Source organism: Neoarius graeffei, chromosome 10 (assembly GCF_027579695.1).
Source record: "Neoarius graeffei isolate fNeoGra1 chromosome 10, fNeoGra1.pri, whole genome shotgun sequence".
NCBI lineage: Eukaryota > Metazoa > Chordata > Actinopteri > Siluriformes > Ariidae > Neoarius > Neoarius graeffei.
The window spans coordinates 87,080,561-87,105,677 of record NC_083578.1 but is presented as its reverse complement, the minus strand read 5'-3'; the positions used below and the strand labels follow the sequence as shown (position 1 = coordinate 87,105,677).

Below are 25,117 nucleotides of genomic sequence, written 5' to 3'. Positions count from 1 at the left end.
TACAAGATAAGATTGTTCTGGAAATTTCCAGTAATTTGACACCTTCGGTCTCATTAGTCTGCTGTTAATCAGATTATTGTGCGAGTTCCGCCGCCGCCACAAAAACCACATCGCCAGGTCTCGCCTCATCTGCATAGCAAACTGCACCGGTGTTTCTGCACCTTGAGCCAGCGCTGAGAGAAGCTGCAGAATTCAGCTGGCTGTAAACAATCTAAATAAATATTTATAAAAATGTAGAAAAAGTTTATTAATATGACGAAATAAATATGTGCAAATTATTAAGCCTGAATTAAGAGTTTGGTAATACAGCGGCCGTATCCCAAATGACTGCCTACTGAAGCTTGAGTGCACTATATAGAGTTTAAAAATCCATTACTTCCTAGTAATATGTCCTGCACTTAGGCAGCTGGGCCATAGAAGGTTCACGCTGCACGCTGCATGCTGCACGCTACACGCTAACGTGAAGAACCGGACCCTGGGCCATTAAACTTCATGCTTGGATGTTCACGTGTTGCGTCTGTTCTACTTTGACCGAGTAACCAACAATATGGACTCTTCGGATGACGACGATTGCCTCATTCTGCTTTTACTGAGACAGAGGAAGAGAAAAAGGAACAGAATTTGGAGCCGAGAACACTTCCTTCTGAGAGAAACCCGTGGTGAATTTCACCGAACATTCTATAATCTGCTTGACAATCCCGATGAAGAACTATTTTTCAATTATACCATTCAATTATATTTTTTCTGAAGTTTTCCCCGAAAGCATAGAGTTATCTCCCTAGACCCGTTCTGATTGGCTGGCGCGGCGATGACCGCATGCATTGACTGGAATTTCCATCTTCACGCCTAGAAAAAAGTGTGCATGTTCATTTCTCGCTTCACGCGTGAAGCGTGCAGCGTGCAACGTGAACGCCGTTCTATGGCCCAGAGCAAGTCATGCTACGTTTGTCCACTTTTCTTTACACGCGTGTAGCGTGTAGTGTGCAGCGTGCAGCGTGAACCTTCTATGGCCCAGCTGCCTTATACAGAAATTAGAGAGACATTTAGGAGTCAACCCTCGTTACCAGGCTACACGTTTTCATTTCAGTTTAGAAACAAAAACACACACGAGACCTCACACTTTAACACTAACCAGATAATTAAACAAACAAACAAACAAACAAACAAAGAAATCATTAAACATGAAAAGTGCGCTTTTTTATTGTTTACGTATTACGTAGATGTGCTTATTACGTGTCAATTTGCGCATGCCGGACACTTTTGGGTCGTTTTCCGTTCATATTGGAGATCGCATACAAGTCTCATATAATTGGTAATGTGAACGGCCTAACAAAAAAATCGGATTTCACAACAAATCGGATATGGGTCGTTTCAGGTTGCAGTCTGAACGGAGTGTAAATGTTTCCAGTTCTGATAAACCTTCTCCAAACTTTCTCATGTGTTCCAGGATCGCCGAGTCGGTCAGTCAACAAGCGAGTCATGAAAATCATGCTCCATTCGAGGCGAAGTCGGAACCTGTAATTTCCTACGTACAACCAGGAAAAACCTCAAAACACTTCCTCGACTTGAAATTTCAACTTGGAGTATTCTACTCAACTACCGGTCCCTTCTCGCGTCACACCAACATGGCTGCTCACACTGAACAGCGCAACGTCCCGCTTCTCGACTTTTAAATTAATTTACAGCAGTAACACTAATCGATATACTAATCACCGTTTTGAGAAGGTCATCATCAAGGTTAATCACTAATATAGGTAACCGGCTAGCTTGTCGCTAAGCTATTCGCTGCTGTTGTTGCTGCCGTGTTCCGATTTCAGTCCAAAAATGTTGCATGAATGCTTGAAGTTCATGACAGTAGAACAGAATCAGTAGGTGGTCAAGTTGGTAACTGTAAAAGGAGCTTTTAATGAACTTTGTGAGATCTCGCGGCGCTAAGACGACGCGTGTTCATGGAGGTGTCCGTGTCCCACCTAGCCTGGGCCCGCCCATCCTAAGTGTGACGCTACACGAGGGCCTGTTGCGAGCTTAGTCTGGCCAGGCAAGCTATCTCCAGCTCTTCCAAGCTCCCGAAAAATCGGGAGCCAATCAACTTTGAGCATCTCCAACGGCCCTGGGTAGAGGCGTGTTCAAGGCAGTGACGTAGTAGAACTGCGACCGGAAGCCATAGATTGTTTACAGAATCTATGCCGGAAGCGCTTCATTCACTAGAAACATTACGAACATGGAGCAAGTTCTCATTGAAAACGGAGCAAAGAGCAGCCCTGGAGGTATTTATTGAAAGGAAGGACGTTTTCGCCTTGCTCCCGACCGGCTTCGGTAAGAGTTTAATCTACCAGTTAGCCCCGTCGCGTCACATACGTCAGAGGAAAGAGTGATGTCATTGGTTTAAGCTTCGTCACAGCCTTTTCTGGCTTCGACCAGTAGCAAACTGAGGCATTTCAGGGAGGCGGGTCAACCACGGGCTCTGGGAAACGGTTGGGCTTAATATCTTTGCCAGACCAAATGCTCGCAGAGCTTTGAAGTCGCGTTAGCCAGACCATGTCCTACCCACCCACACATCAAACATCCTGAGGTGGGAAATGACATAACTCGCAAATTACCACCTATCAGGTACCAAGGACACAGCATTCATCAGTAAGCGAGCGAGTCAGTCAGCAGGTCAGTAACCAAGTGCGCAATTTAAACATTTTGACCAAAAATGTCCATTTTCATTTTATAATAATAACAACAACCCATGTTTCAAAATGTACCACTTTGTATAGAGTATAAACACTGCAGTAGATCATTTCCCCCCCACAGTCCTTCACTCACTCCTCCAGCTCTGACCAGTTTCTTGCGGAAGTCTCGGGTCGGGTTGTTGAAGGTGAGTTTCTCACAGCGCAGGTGATTGACAGGCGGGTTGCCCTCCAGGTTCAGGAAGAGGTCGTAGTTAAAGAGAACCTTCTTCGGCTCCTCCTGCAGCGATTTACGTTCAGGGTTAGAATACAATTCAAAAACACACACACACACAAAAAACACATGGGAGGGAGGGAGGGAGGGAGAGAGAGAGAGAGAGAGAGAGAGAGAGAGAAAGAAAGAAAGAAAGACACAAAGAAAGAAAGACACAAAGAAAGAAAGACACAAAGAAAGAAAGACACAAAGAAAGAAAGACACAAAGAAAGAAAGACACAAAGAAAGACACAAAGAAAGACACAAAGAAAGACACAAAGAAAGACAGAAAGACACAAAGAAAGACAGAAAGACACAAAGAAAGACAGAAAGACACAAAGAAAGACAGAAAGACACAAAGAAAGACAGAAAGACACAAAGAAAGACAGAAAGACACAAAGAAAGACAGAAAGACACAAAGAAAGACAGAAAGACACAAAGAAAGAAGAGACGAAAGAAGAGACAAAGAAAGAAGAGACAAAGAAAGAAAGACACAAAGAAAGGAGACAAAGAAAGAAAGAAAGAAAGAAAGAAAGAAAGAAAAAAGAAAGAAAGAAAGACAGACAGAAAGAAAGACAGAAAGACACACAAAGAAAGAAAGAAAGAAAGAAAGAAAGAAAGACACACCAAGAAAGAAAGAAAGAAAGAAAGAAAGAAAGAAAGAAAGAAAAAAAGAAAGAAAGAAAAAAAGAAAGAAAGAAAGAAAAACACACAAAGAAAGAAAGAAAGAAAGAAAGAAAGAGACAGACAGAAAGAAAGACAGACAGAAAGAAAGACAGAAAGACACACAAAGAAAGAAAAGAAAGAAAGAAAGAAAGAAAGAAAGAAAGAAAGAAAGAAAGAAAGAAAGAAAGAAAGAAAGAAAGAAAGACAAAGACACAAAGAAAGAAAGACACAAAGAAAGAAAGACACAAAGAAAGAAAGACACAAAGAAAGAAAGAAAGAAAGAAAGAAAGACAAAGACAAAGAAACAAAGAAAGAAAGACACAAAGAAAGAAAGACAAAGAAAGACACAAAGAAAGAAAGAAAGAAAGAAAGAAAGAAAGAAAGAAAGAAAGAAAGAAAGACAAAGAAACAAAGAAAGAAAGACACAAAGAAAGAAAGACACAAAGAAAGAAAGACAAAGAAAGACACAAAGAAAGAAAGAAAGAAAGAAAGACAAAGAAAGAAAGAAAGAAAGAAAGAAAGAAAGAAAGAAAGACACAAAGAAAGAAAGACACAAAGAAAGAAAGAAAGAAAGAAAGAAAGACAGAAAGAAAGACAGAAAGAAAGACACAAAGAAAGAAAGAAAGACACAAAGAAAGAAAGAAAGAAAGAAAGAAAGAACGAACCCCACACCACATTCTAAGATTCACAAATCTAAGGTCTGAAAATGGGGGGGGGGGGGGGGGGGGTGGGGGGTACAAGTCTGAAGGTCTGAAAGGAATTTCATATGGGAAGCACAAATCCCAAAGTGAGGGAAGGAAAAGGAACAACAAAGTCCAGAAAGCAAGTAGTTTGCAAAGGAGAGAGAGAGAGAGAGAGAGAGAGAGAGAGAGAGAGAGAGAAATAAGTTTAGAAGGAATAGAAGAAGGTCAAAAGAAAGTTCGGAAATTTCATGACAAATTTCAAACGTGGAAAACTGGGAAGGATAGGACAAAGGGTGTTTGAAAGGAAGGTGGGAAATTCAGAAGAAAGTAAGGAATGGAGGAAGAAAGTTTAAAAGAAGCACAAAAAACTTTGGAAAGCAGGAAGGAAGAGAGTTTAAAAGGAAAGTTCAGAAAAAAAAAACGTCAGAATGAAGAAATGTTCTGGAAGGCAAAGAGAAAGGAAGCACAGAAGGAAATGAGAAAAGACATCGGGAGGAAGAGAGTAAGGGAGTTTGGATGGATGTGAGTGAGAGAGATTGCAAGGAAGAGAGGTGTTCGGAAGAAAGGGAGGAAGTTCAGAAGGAGAGAAATAAAGCTTGGAAGGAAAAGTATGGCTGAACGGGAGGAGGGATATTTGGAAAAAAAAGACAGGTTTAGAAAGCAGGAAATTTGGAAAAAAGGTCACATAAATAGGGAAGTGAATAGGAAGTTTGCAAGGAAGGGAGGAGGGAAATCTGGAAGAAAAGGAGGAAGTTGAGAAGGGAGGGAGGAGGGATATTTGGAAAGAAGTGGCATGTTTGCAAGGTAGTGAGTTTGGAAAATGGGTCGTGTCAAAGGAAGGGAAAAAGGGTGAGTGCAGGGGAGTTTGCAAGGAAGCTTGGATAGACTAAGAAAGTTGAAAGGAAAGGATGAAGTTGAGAAGAAAGTCTGGACTGAAGGCTGCGAGGGAATTTCGTAAACAAGGGAGGAAAGACATTTGGCAGGAAGTCTGAAAGAAAACTGGTGGCGGGCGGAATTGCGTCAAAAGTTCAGACGGTCTGGACGTCCAGAAACATCGAGATCGTGCTTTCTTCGGGACGTTCTGAAACGTGTCCGAGTGCAACAGGAACTTGACCAGAGCTTTTTAATAAAAGCTGTTATTACGAAGCCGCTGTAAGCGATATCGTCCGGAAGGAAGTGCAACAGATAAGAAGTGCCGGAGAGACCACGTGGCCTGTAGAAGTGTGTTTCAGATCAGTGCAGAGTTTATCAACCGCTTCCATCTCATCTCTGTACTCACACACAGCATGTGCATGTGTGCACGCGTGCGCGAGAGAAAGAAAGAGAGAGAGAGAGAGAGAGAGAGAGAGAGCACGCGAGATCTCTATGAGCTCTTTGTGCACACTGCTGGAGATAAAATACTTCAATATGTGGGCAAAAGGAAGAACCTATGACCCTGAAAGGAGGGAAACAGTGTGCAACAGATGTGTGGATGGGTGTGAGCAAGCGAGCGAGAGAGCAAGACAGACAGCGAGAGAGAGCAGTAGAACCAGACCATGTGCACTCACCTTGTTTTTAAAGTAGACCTCTATAGGCATTAGAAATCCTGCGTATCCTGACTCTTCTACTTTATACGGAGGCTCCTTACACACTGCAATCAACACCAACACACACACACACACACACACACACACACACACACACACACACACAATCAGTCTACTGTTCTCCATTTTGTAGGTCAACACAGCTCACCTTTGCCCTGGGGCTCCGAACTCATCTGTCCTGCAGAGTTTAGTTACAACCTAATCTAATACACCTGACTCAAATATTCACACACCGCTGAGATCTGACAGAGACGGACTACGGGAGTGTGAGCGCACGCGCACACACACACACACACACACACATACCCATTATATACAATGTGTGCGGGTTTAATATCAAACTCTAATTATATGCACTGTAAAAGGGTGTTAAAAGCACTGAACATGTGAACAACTATCAGACGGAAGATTTAAAAAAAGATTGAGAGTCGTTTTGACGTGATTCAACACCGTTGAAACACATCTCCTGCTAAACAGATTAACATCGCTCGCTCTGACACATCGGAGGCCACCAGAGACGAAGGTGTTTTTAATTACGCGGTTGTTTTTCACCCATCCGTACCTAGAAACTGTGGCACGCCAAGCTATAAGCTTCGCATGATTTAATGCAGTAGAGACGCTCCTGTGCGCCATCTCAGCAGCTGCATCGGGCTCATTTCTGTCGCAAACACATCTAAATTTGCATCTTTCTCTAACATCTCTTCTTTTATCTGGCCTTTTCCTATCCTCCTTGTCCATACTGATTAATACGGCTAAGAGGGCTCTCTGGGCAAACTGTAAACGTGTCATGTGACCAGCCTGGAAGCCGTTGACCAATTAGGGATCCGAGAGGGCCGCTCTCGCTCTGTCTCATCGGCTCCTGGATGGGGAGGCGGGGCGTGACCGATAGGCTACCTGTGTGCGCGTGGTTCAGAGCTCGGCTGCCTGCAGTCTATGGTGCAACAAGTCCTTCTAAACTACAAAACACCAACATGAAAAATTTATTGCCTCGCCAACCCACAGCCCACTGGGATTCCTCCCGGTTCTCCTCATTAGCCACTAGTGTACAGGAAAAGGTCGGCGTGTACACTGAAATTAAAACTGAAAACAATCATTTCTAAATAATCTTCAACCTGTATTGCACTCAAAACAATACAACAGCACATTATTTGATGTTTTACCTCGTGATTTCCCCCCCGTAGTAATCGCTTGTGTCGATTTTGATTCTTACAACACATTTCAAAAATAAATAAATGGGACTGTAAAGCTCGTATGGTCCGTGTACTTCTTCGTTCATTCATTATTCTATTTTGGAAGTCACATGAGAAATGAAAAAGGACTCGTTTATGAATTTTTACACTTGTGTATGACTTGTGAAATGGAATCCAGAGCCATGTTTTGATGCATTTTTAGTTATTGAAAATGTATGGAATCAATTTTGTGCCAAAATGTTCATACAATACTTTTGAAATATCAAACGAAAACGACAAATCAAAATACAAAAAAAAAACCCCAAAAAAGAGTCAATTTTTTTAGACTGGCAAACAAATTATTCGTGTAATCGTGCAAAATATCAGTCTATTACTCTTCAGAAACCTTTTATTTTTGTTCCGCGTCTTTCTCAGTTTTGCTTGACGTAATTTATTTTGGTTGTGATTCCAGCTTTCTCGTTTGCGCTCCCTGACTTTTTGCTTGCAGTTTTGGCACAAACTTGACGTGTGGGCGGGCTGTCCAGGAATGCATTCCCATTGGCTAACTTGGGTTTGACTGACAGCTACGCTCAGCCATTCCCTACTCGGATTCTGGCGGACTGTTTGACGAGTGACCGATCCATTGACGGTAAACAAGGATGGAGTGGACTTCAGTGGCGACTATGATACTGAATTAATTCAACAAAGTGTAAATTCAATATCATAGTCGCCACTGAAGTCCACTCGATCCTTGTTTACCGTCAATGGATCAGGAAGTGTACTTTTGCCCCTTTTCCACCAAAGCAGTTCCAGGGCTGGTTCGGGGCCAGTGCTTAGTTTGGAACCGGGTTTTCTGTTTCCACTGACAAAGAACTGGCTCTGGGGCCAGAAAAACCGGTTCCAGGCTAGCACCAACTCTCTGCTGGGCCAGAGGAAAGAACCGCTTACGTCAGCAGGGGGGCGGAGTTGTTAAGACCAACAACAATAACAAGACCGCGAAAGATCGCCATTTTTAAGCGACGAGAAGCAGCAGCTGTACAAACGCGAAGTCATCCATTACTGTTGTTGTTGCTGCTTCTTCCGTGTTGTTTTTGCTTCGATATTCGCGCCAAGGTTTATGCAAACGTAGCGACGTAACTGACGTATACAGCAACGTAACTGACGTGGCTTCCCTTAGCACCACGAACTATGGAAAAGCAAACTGGTTCTCAGCTGGCTCGCAAGTTGAACGAGTTGTGAACCAGCACCGGCCCCGAACCAGCCCTGGAACTGATTTGGTGGAAAAGGGGTATTTGACGACTACCCAGCAGAAATTATAAAAATAAATAAATAAATAAATAAATAGGAAGGAATGTGTGCCATTGAGGAAGGTGTTTTACCCAAAAAAAAAAGGGACTCCGATTCCAAACACCCGCAAAACTCCGAGTCTTTTATGAAGAAGGACCCAACGCATACAACAATGCAGAAGAGGCGACGGAGGATATGCTGAAGAAGGGGATACTAACAGCTGGCGAAGAAACCGACGAGGGCATTACAACTACTGACGCACCACGGACAGCTGTGACACCCCGCAAAAAACTGGGAGAAAACACAAGGGAGGTCAGCGGGTCTGCAAGACGTCGGAACCGGGCCACAGACATTGAGCGAGCCAAAGAGAAGCTCTGGAGATTCCAGCGAGCTATCACACTCCAGGAGAGTAAGACCCGAGGTGCACTCGTGAGTGATAACGAGAGGAATGCAATAATTAGTAATGATTATAATTATTTTAAAGACATTTATTAGAACTGTCAGGAGGTTTTTTGTGAGGGTGTTTTTTGACTGAACACTGGTTGAATGTTATAGATTTCTCTGTAAGAGTAACATGGTTACGGGAATAGGCTGGGCGATATGAGAAAAAATTATATCACGATATATTTTTTCAAAATTTTCGATAACAATATATATCACGATATAAATCAAATCACCATTTTTGTATTTTCTTTAATTTTCTGCTCAAAATATGAACATTACAAATTAGTAGTTCCTTCCTAATTAACAAAAATAGCTTAACAAGCCTGCAAGTTTCACGGAACCAAAACAAACTGGATGCACATTCTTTTGTTCTTTTTGTTCAAATGAATAAATTGAAACTGAAAAATAAAAACTATATACCATTGTTAATCATTTGTGCAAATTCTAGCAGCTTTCAAATAAACATAAAAGACATATTGACGTGTAAACCTTATGCTGCAAGGAGAAAAAAAAGTGCAATCCTGTACGTCAGTGTGTTTAAGGTTTTGTGTAACACTTTGCTGTATGTCCGATTTTAAATATCCAAAATACCTCCACACAACCGAAGATCTCTGGCCCTTCTTTTCAACGATGTCCTCCAGGGCAGTGCTCTGACTTTCCTGTTCAGAACTCCGGTCAGTCGGCTTCTCGCTCATTTTTATAATCGCTTTGTTTCACGCTTTGTTGGAGAAATGCCGCGCTCCTGCAAACTTCACCACAGCCATGCTGTGCGTTGCTGCTACACGTGTGTGTTTGTGTGTGCACGCAGCCTAACTTGACGTGGCTCTCTTCCAACTGATTGGTTACGTGCGGTACTGTTTAGTTATGATTGGCTATTCGCGTGTCTGTCAAAACTTCGGATGAAGTAATTTTATTGAAGGCGTAGGCTTATCGTAGGCATATCGTACGTGTCTAATTTCTAATCGTAGAGATTTTATATCGTGAATAACATCGTAATCGTAAAATCGCCCAGCCCTAGTTCTTAGCTCATAATAATATGAGAATACTGATCGGACTGTTTCTCTGGGGGACAAACTGCATCAAAACCACTAATTGTGTGCATGACAATCGCTTATAGGACGCATCTGGAGGGTCCCTCCCTTTGGAGGCTTCCCCTCCCTGTTTACAAGTTATTTCACTTCACTGTTGGAGGTTATTTTTGTTTGGTTGTTTTGTTCAGCACAGATGTTAATGGAGGGGCAAAATACGTGCATTAGAATTAAGAGGTAGAATGCTGAATCAGGAGTACAAAGCAATTACTCTAAATGTTAACGGTCTGCAAAATCCTATCAAAAGGAGCAAGCTGATTACTAAAATGAAAAGAGAAAAACAAAATCATATTTCTTGGCAGTCTCACTTATGCGCACTTTCACCGCCAGGGGACCGTCATCGTGATGTCATTTAAGCCAAACAGACCGGGAGCAGCTGTGTGTTTACCTGCGAACCGAGCACATGTGTACGGACTTTGGTCGTGGGAGGTTGTGTAAAATGTCTGATAGCGATTTTGAAGCAGGAACTCTCCAAATTAAATATCGAGAGGTGAAACCATGTGTGTATGAACCTCTGGCTGTTGCGAAGCAATCGGTGAATGTGGCTCACTGGTTTGACCGTGCGGCCTCGGAATCGGACAGCGACTCGGCCGACTCTGATCGCGGTCCTCAACAAGACTAGCGCCCAAACGATTTATCCTGGTAGTCACGATAAATTCCTACTTTCGTCGTAATACCAAATAAGAGCCCTTTTGAAGAATAATTAAACCGCCCTCCCTAGTGGATATAGGGAACGATTACTGGACAGTGCACCAGTAGGCCACATTAGCCTGCCATCTGCGGCATTATACTATTTATAGTATACTCTAAGCGAGGAAATATCCCTTTGTCTCATTTCCACAATGATTGGACAGGATCCCTCAGGATTCTTGACTTGTCAACTGCAAGCAAAAGTAAAAATGTTTCCCTCCAATCTTCTCCTTTTTGCTTGAGTGTTGCTGCTCCGTTTCTTCTTTGACTGCTTGATTTTGTTTCACGCACACAATCCACTCTCTCCACCCCGCCCCTCTTTCGGAAAAAGCCAACCCTCCCGCCCCTCTTTCGGAAAAAGCCAACCCTCCCGCCCCTTCTCTTTCGGAAAAAGCCAACCCTCCCGCCCCGCCCCTTCTCCTCTTTTGGAAAAAGCCAACCCTCCCGCCAGGGCTCGAAATTAACTTTTTTTCTTTGTGCCCCCCAGTGGTCCCGAATTCTGTGTTGTATTGTCCCGAATGGAAGCAATAGTGTCCCCATTTTTTTCCTCTCTGAAATAACCAGTGGTTAATATTATCATATGAAGTTACTATTATATTTATAACTATGCGATTTTGAACCCTTTATATCATTTTTACAATAAGTCACAAGACACAAGCGACACATGTCCTATACATCATCTACTTCAAAATTACAGTTATTGCATTTTCAGTTTATTAAACTTTGGCGATCTCACTGTATGAATAGATACCCGTTTATTTAAAGGGGCCAACTAGCTCATTCAGAAAATGTTTCAACTCCCTACATCTGCAGTACACTTTAGTTGAAAATAAGACCCCTTTTATGTTCATTTCATCTACTTATACCTTGAATATCTGTTGGCACTTATAAGGCCAACTTATCATTTTCACCATTACCGTTATCCATTTTTATGAACTTTCCGTTATCCATTTTTATGAACTTTCCGTTATCCATTTTTATGAACTTTCGCTGCCGAAACGTGGGTGCGAAAGTTAGCAACATCAACATAGTGCCAGCAGGTCCGAGCCTAGTTGTGCTGCTGACTGACTAAACTTTCTGAACTAGAAAGACACCAAGAAAACTCACTTATTCTGTTGAACGGTATCTTCCGTCAATATCATCCACATCATTCCTGTTGTATTCTATAACGTGTCTAACAGTGTTCATTAAGTTCATTCAGTTGCTAGCGTTGCCTGCAGACCAGGCGATGACACTTTGGATCCTGAAGGTCCCGGAGACGTTATGTCTGGGCTTTCAGTTTCTTCCCCGCGGTCGGTCCGCTTCAACCACTTCAGCATTTTTGTTCTGGCAAGAGTCGGCGCAGCGTGTGCGGTAGCAATTCCATTCCAAGTCCATATAACGCGGACTCCGGCCGAAGATTCTAGAACAGAATGCGCTGCTCTGTAGCCTACGGATGCAGGTGCATCGAAAGTGAAGCTACTATGTATTTTTCGCTGTTAACGTTTTAAAATTAAAATTGACAAATTAGGTGAATGTCTACGTATGTGTTACGGCTTTGTAAATAATATTAATGTAGAACTTTTTTTTCTAGATCTATTTTTTTTCCATTGTCCCGGGATTGTCCCAGATATGATAATTTTGTGTCCCGATGACATTCTTTATGGTCCCCGGGACATCGGGACACCGTTAGTTTCGAGCGCTGCCTCCCGCCCCGCCCCTTCTCCTCTTTCGGAAAAAGCCAACCCTCCCGCCCCGCCCCTTCTCCTCTTTCGGAAAAAGCCAACCCTCTCGCCCCGCCCCTTCTCCTCTTTCGGAAAAAGCCAACCCTCCCGCCCCGCCCCTTCTCTTTCGGAAAAAGCCAACCCTCCCGCCCGCCCCTTCTCTTTCGGAAAAAGCCAACCCTCCCGCCCCGCCCCTTCTCCTCTTTCGGAAAAAGCCAACCCTCCCGCCCCGCCCCTTCTCCTCTTTCGGAAAAAGCCAACCCTCCCGCCCCGCCCCTTCTCCTCTTTCGGGGAAAAAGCCAACCCTCCCGCCCCGCCCCTTCTCCTCTTTCGGGAAAAAAGCCAACCCTCCCGCCCCGCCCCTTCTCCTCTTTCGGGAAAAAAGCCAACCCTCCCGCCCCGCCCCTTCTCCTCTTTCGGGAAAAAAGCCAACCCTCCCGCCCCGCCCCTTCTCCTCTTTCGGGAAAAAAGCCAACCCTCCCGCCCCGCCCCTTCTCCTCTTTCGGGAAAAAAGCCAACCCTCCCGCCCCGCCCCTTCTCCTCTTTCGGGAAAAAAGCCAACCCTCCCGCCCCGCCCCTTCTCCTCTTTCGGGAAAAAAGCCAACCCTCCCGCCCCGCCCCTTCTCCTCTTTCGGGAAAAAAGCCAACCCTCCCGCCCCGCCCCTTCTCCTCTTTCAGGAAAAAAGCCAACCCTCCCGCCCCGCCCCTTCTCCTCTTTCGGAAAAAGCCAACCCTCCCGCCCCGCCCCTTCTCCTCTTTCGGAAAAAGCCAACCCTCTCGCTCCGCCTCTTCCCTTTCAGAAAAAGCCAACCCTCTCACTCTGCCTCTTCTCCTCCTCTTTCGGAAAAAGCCAATCCACTCTCTCCGCCTCTTCTCCTCTCTCGGATAAAGGTAAAAACTTCTTCCTGAACCGGTCCCGTTGTTACAGTTCACTGCACAGCAATAAGGCATGGGGGGTTTTCTTTGGAAATTCCTGAACGCGCGTCTGCACTCAAGCTGAACGGCAATGTAAGTAAATGGAAGTGGACTCAACTCGAGCGGTTTGTTTGGCTTAAATGACATCTCAAGCCAAGTGGTCATGAAAATAGCCGAAAAGAAATTCGCCGTGATCCGCGCTAACTTATTTTAATTATTACTTATTAACAATACTTCTTGGGACCAGAAGAAAATTAGAGGATTTTTTTCACACACAAAGTTTCAAACATGCATAAAATTAAAACCGTTGCCTATGAGCTTTAATTTCTAACAGTTACATTCCAGATCTCAAACAGATAAAGGATACTGAAGGGAGATGCGTTCTAGTAAAAAGGTTACATTGATCACAAACAGGTAACATTATTAAACGTGTATAGACCCCCAGGTAACGATAAAACGTTTATGAAGAAAATATATTTGACTGGATTGCTGAAGAGGCCGCTGGGGTCCTCATTTGTGGTGGAGATTGGAATATACAATTACAACCCTCCCTTGACTCCACTGATGTAACAGAGAATTAATCCTGAGACCGTCACTGTTAGAAACTTCTCCGAGAAGCAGCCATGATGGATGTATGGAGGGAATTAAAACCAACAGCAAGGCAGTTTACCTTTTTCTCCCACCCTCATAATGAGCATTCACGAACTGACTACTTTTTCATGTTTAATTCAGAAAGACAGAATTTTAAAGTGTCAAATAGGGGTTAAGGCCAATTTATGCTGACAACCCAGTCCTCGCAGACGGTGTCGCAGACAGTGTCTGCATAGCACCCCCCACCTTCGCAGACACTCTGCGCGCACCTCCCAAAAATTGTGACCACCGCAGAAGCCTCGCAGACAGCGCCGCAGACAAGAGGGCTCTGATTGGTCCACTCTACATCCGCTGTACACGCACTTCCGCTTCCCTACTTTCCCGGTTTGTTTTGTTTTCACGACCGGCATTTTTAAAAACACGAGCGAAGATGGAGCAGCATGAAGAGCGGTTGATTGAGGAAGTACGTACATCTATATGACTCCAGTTCTAGTCATTATAAAAAAGTTCGTCATTATAAGTAACCGGAGGATAAACACTCCACTAACCACACCCACCAACCACTCCTAGCGACTTCGCGCCCCCTTGCGTTGTGCCGGTGAATAACATCGCGCACGCCTATTCCCCCGCTCAACAATAAACTACAACTGTCTGCGAAAAGCTATCTGCGAAAGCCTTGTCGCAAGAGCATGCAGAGGCCTTTAAAGACATCTCAGACCACGCAGGCGTATATTTATCCCTACGTCTGGACACTGAAGTCAAAAATACGACATGGAGGCTCAACGCACGCTTATTAAATGATCCTTTGTGCAATCAATACATTCAAAAGGGACTTAAAGAATATTTAGAACAAAATGATACTGATGAAGTGTCTCCAGGTACCGGTACTGTACGGGATGCTGCCACGGCAGTAATAAGAGGAAAACTTGTATTGTGGTCCTCAATTAAAAAGACGGAGAAACAGAAGCAAATAAAAGACTTGTTGCAGGAACTAAAAAAAAAAAAAAACAAACTAGAATTGAAACACATGGAACTTAATGATTCCAAATTATTAGATCAGATAAAACTCATTTCAACAAAACTTAAACGAAATACAGTGCTGAGTGTAAATAAGTACACCCCCTTTGAAAAGTAACATTTTAAACAAAGAACACGAACAATTTCCAAAATGTCGACAAGACAAAGTTTAATATACTGTAACATCTGTTTAACTTATAACAGGAAAGTAAGGCTAATATGACGACTTAGATTACACATTTTTTCAGTTTTACTCAAATTAGGGTGGTGCAAAAATGAGTGCACCCCACAACAAAAACTACTACATCTAGTACTTTGTACGGCCTCCATGATTTTCACTGACAGCACCAAGTCTTCTAGGCATGGAATGAACAAGTTTGTGACATTTTGCAACATCAATCTTTTTCCATTCTTCAACAACGACCTCTTTTAGTGACTGGATGGAGAGCGATGCTCAACTTGTCTCTTCAGAATTCCCCAAAGAAAATAATTTCTTTCTACCACAAAGGTGAAGGCTACAAGAAGATCAGCAAAGCTTTACTTATCAGTCAGAATACTGTAGCAGAAGTGGTACAAAAATTTAAGAAAGCTGGAACTGCAACCATCTCACAGAGACGTCCAGGTCGTCCACGGAAGTTAACACCTCGACAGGAGCGTCTTCTGATGAGAAGGGTTGAAGAAAATCAGCATGCAAGTTCACTGCAGTTATCTAAAGAAGTAGAAAGCCAAACTGGGGTGACTATTTCCCGTGACACAATACGGCGTACACTGCAGAGGAATGGCATGCATGGATGCCGTCCACGAAAGAAGCCTCTCCTAAAGCCCAGGCACAAAAGGGCCCATGCTGACAAAGATGAAGACTACTGGGACTCTATACTCTGGAGTGATGAGACCAAGATAAATGTTTTTGGAACTGATGGCGTCGCAAAGGTGAGGAATACAAAGAAAAATGCCTGGTGCCTACAGTGAAACATGGTGGTGGCAGTGTCCTTATGTGGGGCTGCATGAGTGCTGCTGGTGTCGGGGAGCTGCATTTCATTGATGGCATCGTGAATTCACAGACATATTGCTCTATACTGAAAGACAAGATGCTACCATCACTCCGTGCCCTTGGTCATCGTGCACTTTTCCAACATGACTAAACACACATCTAAGGCCACTGTTGGATTTCTGAAGAAGAACAGGGTGAAAGTGATTCAGTGGCCAAGTATGTCTCCTGATCTGAACCCAATCGAACACCTATGGGGAATTCTGAAGAGACAAGTTGAGCATCACTCTCCATCCAGCATCCAGTCACTAAAAGAGGTCGTTGTTGAAGAATGGAAAAAGATTGATGTTGCAAAACGTCGCCAACTTGTTCATTCCATGCCTAGAAGACTTGGTGCTGTCATTAAAAATCATGGAAGCCATACAAAGTACTAGATGTAGTAGTTTTTGTTGTGGGGTGTACTCATTTTTGCACCAGCCTAATTTGAGTAAAACTGAAAAACGAGTAATCCAAGTTATATTATTAACTACGGAAGCCGCGAGAGGCCCTTCATATAATCTTTTTTTATTCACCTTGTTATCCCAAGATAACGACATAATTAATTCAGGATGTTGAGAAAAAACAACACAACTAATTCGAGATCTCGAAAAAACAAAACCGTTATTCCGAGATAACGACATAATCAATTCAGGATGTCGAGAAAACAACTATTCCGTGATCTCGAAAAAAACAATTATTTCATGATCTCGAGAAAACAGCTGAGATTTCTAGCAGAGCTGCGCCCCCTTAATGCAATCTCTCCCTGTGTCAACCCCTGATCAAAATATTGCCTTATTAGGTGATCGATTATTCCAGACATTCTAATGACCGAAGTTGCGTCTATACAGAATGAGAAATAGCACCAAAGTCAGCATATCACAAGTCTCTTGGCGCACCTGAATGAACCATTTCTCAGCTGTTTACTCGAGATCATGAAATAATTGTTTTGTTTTCTCGAGATCTCGAATTAATTGTCGTTATCTCGGGATAACAAGGTGAAAAAAAAAAAGAATTATATGAAGGGCCTCTCTCGGCTTCCGTAATTAGCCTTCCTTTCCCGTTATAAGTTAAACAGATGTTATATTAAACTTTGTCTTGTCGACATTTTGGAAATTGTTTGTGTTCATTGAGATATTGTTTAAAATGTTACTTTTCAAAGGGGGTGCACTCATTTATGCTCAGCACTGTACATGATAGTCATGAGGAAATGAAAGCCAAGTTTATCAAAACAAAAAAAGGTACTACGATAATGGGCCAAGAACTAAAGGCCCAGTCACACAGCCGATCACGCATAAATCACGTATAAATCACGTATAAAGTTGGCTTGTGCGTGATTGTCAGTGGAGAAATTGACCATTTTTTGGGGGTGTGCGTGGTCGAAAATCACCGATTAATTGCGCATGAACTACGTACAAATCACTTACAATCACGCACATCAGCGCATAGGGTCAAAAGAGGGACAATTTCTGTTTTTTTGTCAGTGGATATCAGTGAAATGTACGTGTTACTACAGCGAGACATGCGTGATGTGCGTTATTTGTCATTGAAAAGTCATCGACGTGCGCGGTAGCGGTAAATTTCTTGCGATCAACCACTAACGGTCCACACATATGTCGCGCATTGTCCGCGTCAGAACTACGGCAAAGGACGCACGAATTGCGTTAAACGGCGCACAATCGCGCATACTTGTGCGTGATCAATATTTTTGAGCAGCTCAAAACCTGGAATCGCGCACAAACCCGATTCGTCGAACATCCACTGACAACTACTGATGCTCCACGTCCAAAAAAAAAAAAAAAAAACAAAAAAACTTATGAATTACGCACAGCACTGATGAATCGCGCACGACTCGAAATTTATGCGCAATTCATGCAGTTTTGGCTGTGTGACTGGGCCTTAAAAGGCTGTTAGCCTGGAGGATAAGAACGCAACAGGAGAAAAGGTCCATCCATAAAATTAAGGACACACGATCAGGAAAAATAAGTCAGTCATAAATGAAAAATACAAAAACACTAAAATTACTATAAAGATTTGTACACACAACTGAAAGGAGCGGATTCTTTGAGCATTATACCATTTCCTGAACTCGCTGGATTTACCATCCATTGGATCAGAACAGAATAAAATAATGACGAATGAAAGAACAAAAAGAGCTGGATCATGCCATCTCGAGACTCAAAACAAATAAAATGCCAGGTGAGGATGGATACTCCGCAGAACGGTATAAAACATTTAGAGAGTTACTATCACCAACATTATTGAAATGCTTTAATTTTACACTTAATGGAGGAGGAACACCAGCCTCCTGGAGACATGCCATCATCTCTGTCATTCCCAAGGTGGGCAAAGATAAATCTGCAGGCAGTTCATACAGACCGATATCGATTTTAAACTCCGACTATACGCCTCAATAATCGCAAAACGATGAGAAAATGTTATTCCAGACATAACAGATGACGACCAGACGGGGTTCCTTAAAACCAGACAGATACAAGACGGCGCAAGACGAGCTTTACGTTTAATGGAGCATATGGGCAAAAATAAAGACAAGTCCATTGTTCTCAGCCTCGATGCCGAAAAGGCATTCGATTCAGTTAGTTGGGAATACTGAACACTGCAAAGATTTGGCTTTAATATTAAAGTCATCCTATATCTAAAAAACTTGTATCATTCCCCCTCAGACAGAATCAAAATTAACAGTAGTCTGACCAACCCTGTGCCACTTGAAAGAGGCTGTCGGCAGGGATGTCCCTCAAGTCCAGCCTTGTTCGCCCTATTTATCGAACCTCTCGCTCAGGCTATTAGAGAAGATCAGGACTAGGGATGGCGAAAAATAAATCTTGACCGACCACCGAGCCTCATTAGCCGGTTAAAGTCGGTTAACCTATGAGTTTAAACAGGGATGCAAACGGCGCGCCTTTTGGCGGATGCCGCCTTTTTCACGGCTGAATCGTGCAGATCCGATTTTTTTTTTGGGGGGGGGGGGGCGCGTTGGAGTGTCTGAATAATTTCATCAGAGTAAATTCTGTATTAAAATTACTAAATAAGCAAATGCCATTACAGTCCATGAAACATAGGAAGTATGAGAAGAAAACAGTAAATCAGAAAGCTGCGCACATTTGCGCAGCTTCCGCGAAAACGTGCGCAGCTTTCTGATTTACTGTTTTCTTCTCATACTTCCTATGTTTCATGGACTGTAAAGGCATTTGCTTATTTAGTAATTTTAATACAGAATTTACTCTGATGAAATTATTCAGACACTCCAACGCCCCCCCCCAAAAAAATTGGATCTGCACGATTCAGCCGTGAAAAAGAAGTCGGCATCCGCCAAAAGGCGCGCCGTTTGCATCCCTGTTTAAAATTCTAGAATTGGAATTATTAGAATCTATTCTAAATCTAACCGCGAGCATCCGCACATTCAGTCCCAGTCGCTGCCCTCCACTCACATTACCTTTTCTACAGCGCGAAACATTTAGTGAAACGCGGCACTGATGTCGAGGGGTTTGTCTTGGAGCGGAGGACAAATGGCTCCAGCTTCGAGACCGTTTCAGTTGGCCATGATGGCGTTGAAAATAAAGTCAAGTGCTAGAAGTAGTACATAACATTCAGTGATGGGAATAACGGCGTTAAAATAAAGGCTGTTATAACGCCGGGTAATCTAATTAATTAGCTACAATCGTTATAACGCCGTTACCAATATCAACACGCCATTACTGCATGGTATTGAAGTTGCTCTGAAGCCGTCACTGACTTGGCTCACAGACATTAAAGCTGTGTTTGTCACTCCCCCTCCAGACACCGCCGTCATTTCATTCTCTCTCCTTCCCTCCAAAAGTCGGCATCTGCGCCTTTAGTTTGTGTGGAGAGATATGATCTGCAGTAACATGCATTGTTGGCTACAGACCGAAACATACTTTCAGAATGCACTGGCCAGGGCAGGACTAAACTCCATGTGCCTTCTAATAATTAAAAAAAAAAAAAAAAAAATAGTAATTTGTAAGCTAAAAAGCCTGTGTCTACACTTTTCTTTCGCCGAGTGGCAGCTGTCTTCAACTGGGGCGGGAGGGCGGGACATGACTGAATGGGTGTTTCTGATTTGTCAGCTGTCGTCCTTACACTGCATGGCATGCCCCAAGCGTTTACAACACAGAATTCCAGGTTCTCCGCTCCAAAATCGGCAGCTTCAAAACGATCAATTTTTTTTTTTTTTTTTTTTAAATCGACAACCAAAAAAAAAAAAAATTAACCGGTTGACGTTGATTCGGTCAACCATCAGTCAAACGGTCATCAGTTAACATCCCTAATCAGGACATGAGAGGAATTTGGATTAAAGGCACCGAGTTGAAGACCTGCCTTTACGCAGATGACAAATTGATCACTCTTTCGCAGCCAGACTCGAGTTTACCAAAATTCACATCCTCCTTGAAAACATTCGGTTATTACTCGGGTTATAAATTAAAAACATGCACAAAACACAAGTTATTTCATTTAATTATATACCCTCACTACAAATAAATAACCCTTGCAATTTTAAATGGGAGAATAACACCATTAAATATTTAGGAATAAAAACTCCAAAAGATTTAACCACCATCTACGCGATTAATTATCTGCCAAGGACTAAAGAGATAAAGACAGATTTAAACAACTGGAGTTTACCACCACTGGACTTACATAACCGAATAGATATAGTTAAAATGAACATCCTGCCATGACTGCTTTTCCTTTTTCTGTCAATACCTATAGAAATACCTGAAAAACAATTAACAGAATGGAAGAGAATGCTATCTGGGTTCATTTGGAAAGGCCTTAAAGGAACAGTCCACCGTACTTCCATAATGAAATATGTTCTTATATGAATTGAGACGAGCTGCTCCGTACCTCTCTGAGCTTTGCGCGACCTCCCAGTCAGTCAGACGCAGTCAGACGCGCTGTCACTCCTGTTAGCAATGTAGCTAGGCTCAGTATAGCCAATGGTATTTTTTGAGGCTGTAGTTAGATGCGACCAAACTCTTCCGCGTTTTTCCTGTTTACATAGGTTTATATGACCAGTGACATGAAACAAGTTCAGTTACACAAATTGAAACGTGGCGATTTTCTATGCTATGGAAAGTCCGCACTATAATGACAGGCGTACTAACACCTTCTGTGCGCTTCGGCAGCGCATTGATACGGAGCTCAGATATCAATGCGCTGCCGAAGCGCGCGGAAGGTGTTAGTACGCCTGTCATTATAGTGCGGACTTTCCATAGCATAGAAAATCGCTACGTTTCAATTTGTGTAACTGAACTTGTTTCATATCACTGGTCATATAAACCTATGTAAACAGGAAAAACGCGGAAGAGTTTGGTCGCATCTAACTACGGCCCCAAAAATACCACTGGCCATACTGAGCCTAGCTACATTGCTAACAGGAGTGACAGCGCGTCTGACTGCATCTGACTGACTGGGAGGTCGCGCAAAGCTCGGAGAGGTACGGAGCAGCTCGTCTCAATTCAGATAAGAGCATATTTCATTATGGAAGTACGGTGGACTGTTCCTTTAAACCAAGGATCAGATATAATACATTGCAACTGCCCAAAGAAAAAGGGGGATTATCTCTGCCAAACATCGTGAACTACTACAAATCAGCACAGCTTAGATATTTGATTTATTTGTGCAACCCATATTACAATGCTAAATGGAAAAATTGGACATTCCCCTCCAGAGCCTGCTTGGAGACGGAAATCTATACTTACTGCATAAACAAAACTTAAGTGGCTGGACAAAAACACACTTAAAGTGCATATCCTGGACCAATTTTTGGGTTTTTATTTATTTATTTATTTAATACATCAAAGTCTGTCCCTTTACACACTCATCCAGAAGGGTAATTTTGCACAAGGCTATCTGTCTACAGCAGAAAAAAAAAAAAAACGCGTCTGGAAAAATCCCAAGCGAGTCTGGAGCCAGATTCGTGACGTTACCTGCGGAAGCGCCAGCAGGCTGCGAGAGCTTTGCACGGTTTCAGTGCACAGCCTGTGTAGACCAAGCGCTCCCATTTCTCTCTCATTGTCCGGTCTTTTGGGAAACGATGAGTACTAATCCCATCAAGATTGGTGTTGCTACACCCTCCTACGATACATCTGTTAACCATTTTAATAATTACGCGATAACGTTGAAGAAATTTGCAGAAAACCACCAGGTCGTTTTCTCATAAACAAACCAGCACTGACGTAGGATTCAGAAGGAGGCGTCCCGCACGCAACGTCATGAAAATCAGTGTTTCCCGGGAAATCCAAATCCCAAGTTTTTTCAAAGGCGGACCAATTCGCCTCAAATGGCTCGATTTCAACTGAACTTTTCTGGTATTGCGCAAGGTAAAAAAAAAATAAAAAATTGCACAAAATTGTCAAATATCGGTCACATTTTGCAAAGTTTAACATAAAATAGGAGAATTACACTGATTTTGCTCCTGAATTTACCCAAGATCTGCCCTTTAAACATTTGGTTTTGTGAATCCCATCAAAGTAAACTGGAAAATCACATTAAATTATTACGACGGGTAGCATATGATAAAGATTTTATACCCGCTCAGATGGATGGGCGTTTCAAACAGTGGCTCTTTAAAGGCATCGCAGCATAGTCTTATTTCTGACAAAGGAAGACGAGACTGTTTTCAAAAACTTAGACAACTACGACTTAAAGTCAAGACTTCTTCAGATACCTTCAAGTTAGAGCTCATTTTAACAGTGATATAAAAAGAGGAATACAACTCTGATTTAATTAACACATACAAATCTAAACTAAACTGGAAATTGATTACCAGAATCTACTCCTGTTTACAGTCAAACAATGGGTTTTCCACTCTATGTTAAATCCAACTGGGAAAAAGAAGCAAAAATAACCATTTCAGAAGATGAATGGCTGAACATTTGTAAAACTCAAATGAGCACTTCAAGTTCTGGTCATTGGAGGGAATTTACAGTGGTGCTTTTAAGTTTGTGAACCCTTTAGAATTTTCTATATTTCTGCATAAATATGACCTAAAACATCATCAGATTTTCACACAAGTCCTAAAAGTAGATAAAGAGAACCCAGTTAAACAAATGAGACAAAAACATTAGACTTGGTCATTTATTTATTGAGGAAAATGATCCAATATTACATATCTGTAAGTGGCAAAAGTATGTGAACCTCTAGGATTAGCAGTTAATTTGAAGGTGAAATTAGAGTCAGGTGTTTTCAATCAGTGGGATGACAATCAGGTGTGAGTGGGCACCCTGTTTTATTTAAAGAACAGGGATCTATCAAAGTCTGATCTTCACAGCACATGTTTGTGGAAGTGTATCATGGCACGAACAAAGATTTCTGAGGACCTCAGAAAAAGCGTTGTTGACGCTCATCAGGCTGGAAAAGGTTACAAAACCATCTCTAAAGAGTTTGGACTCCACCAATCCACAGTCAGACAGATTGTGTACAAATGGAGGAAATTCAAGACCATTGTTACCCTCCCCAGGAGTGGTCGACCAACAAAGATCACTCCAAGAGCAAGGCGTGTAATAGTCGGCGAGGTCACAAAGGACCCCAGGGTAACTTCTAAACAACTGAAGACCTCTCTCACATTAACATTAGCCAATGTTCATGAATCCACCATCAGGAGAACACCAAACAACAATGGTGTGCATGGCAGGGTTGCAAGGAGAAAGCCACTGCTCTCTAAAAACAACATTTATGCTTGTCTGTAGTTTGCTAAAGATCACGTGGACAAGCCAGAAGGCTATTGGAAAAAATGTTTTGTGGACGGATGAGACCAAAATAAAACTTTTTGGTTTAAATGAGAAGTGTTTTGTTTGGAGAAAGGAAAACACTGCATTCCAGCATAAGAACCTTATCCCATCTGTGAAACATGGTGGTGGTAGTATCATGGTTTGGGCCTGTTTTGCTGCATCTGGGCCAGGACGGCTTGCCATCATTGATGGAACAATGAATTCTGAATTATACCAGCGAATTCTAAAGGAAAATGTCAGGACATCTGTCCATGAACTAAATCTCAAGAGAAGGTGGGTCATTCAGCAAGACAACGACCCTAAGCACACAAGTCATTCTACCAAAGAATGGTTAAAGAAGAATAAAGTTAATGTTTTGGAATGGCCAAGTCAAAGTCCTGACCTTAATCCAATGGAAATGTTGTGGAAGGCCCTGTAGCGAGCAGTTCATGTGAGGAAACCCACCAACATCCCAGAGTTGAAGCTGTTCTGTACGGAGGAATGGGCTAAAATTCCTCCAAGCCGGTATGCAGGACTGATCAACAGTTACCGCAAACGTTTAGTTGCAGTTATTGCTGCACAAGGGGGTCACACCAGATACTGAAAGCAAAGGTTCACATACTTTTGCCACTCACAGATATGTAATATTGGATCATTTTCCTCAATAAATAAATGACCAAGTATAATATTTTTGTCTCGTTTGTTTAACTGGGTTCTCTTTATCTACTTTTAGGACTTGTGTGAAAATCTGATGTTTTAGGTCATATTTATGCAGAAATATAGAAAATTCTAAAGGGTTCACAAACTTTCAAGCACCACTGTACATGGAAAAATATAATTCAATTCATCACTCCAAGAAAGGCCAGCCTAGTTACAGACGGTGCTGGAGAGTGTGTGGAAACTCTCAGGCGCATCATTTCCATGTTTTCTGGTACTGTCCAATTATACAATCCTACTGGCGGGATGTAGTGGAGGAAATAAAATCAATAGTAGGTAGGGCTGTGCTCGTTTGCCATCAGTTGCTCACGATATATCGTACCATATATATCGCGATATATCGAGTTTAACGAGGTCTTTAATGCATTGTAAGCAGAGGGCGCGAATACATTTGGCGCCAAAATTATTCAATCAATGAGTCTCGAGACGAGGCCATGGAGACATGGGGGACATAATTAGCGGCTTGCAGCGTCTGTAGAGATCTTGCATGTGACGTCACAGCCGATCCAGATTGTAACAGACGCCATCTTGTCGGTCAAACGCCATATTTCCGCCTTCTACTTCATTCTACTTCTACCTTTTCTTCTGGAAAACCCTACTACAGTAAGCCCTCAGTGTTCGCGGGGGTTAGGGACCGAACATGGCCACGAATAAGCCAAAATTGCGAATACTTGTAAAAACCCCCCCCCCCCATAAAACTGCTCTTTATGTAGCGCACAGTACTCTCGTTGATGCCGTAGTGACGAGCCACTGCCGCAAAACTCTTCCCTTCCTTTAGCATATCGAGAAGTCCTACCTTCTCCTGCAGCGTCATTACCTTCTTCTGGCGCTTAGGTTCCTTGGCAGGAGCCTTAGAAG

The 25,117-nt window shown here is 42.7% G+C and overlaps 1 protein-coding gene across 12 annotated transcripts in view; it reads right to left on the bottom strand.

The window, feature by feature from the left end:
- mllt1a (MLLT1 super elongation complex subunit a) overlaps nucleotides 1-25,117 on the bottom strand; it is a 78,417-nt gene that overhangs the window by 29,009 nt on the left and 24,291 nt on the right. For all 12 annotated transcript variants that reach the window (XM_060932521.1, XM_060932524.1, XM_060932525.1 and 9 more), the window contains exons 3-4: nucleotides 5,825-5,907; nucleotides 2,812-2,955 (exon numbers count right to left, since the gene is read on the bottom strand). In XM_060932521.1, the coding sequence (XP_060788504.1) occupies nucleotides 2,812-2,955; nucleotides 5,825-5,907 (227 nt within the window). The remainder of the gene's footprint in view (nucleotides 1-2,811; nucleotides 2,956-5,824; nucleotides 5,908-25,117) is intronic.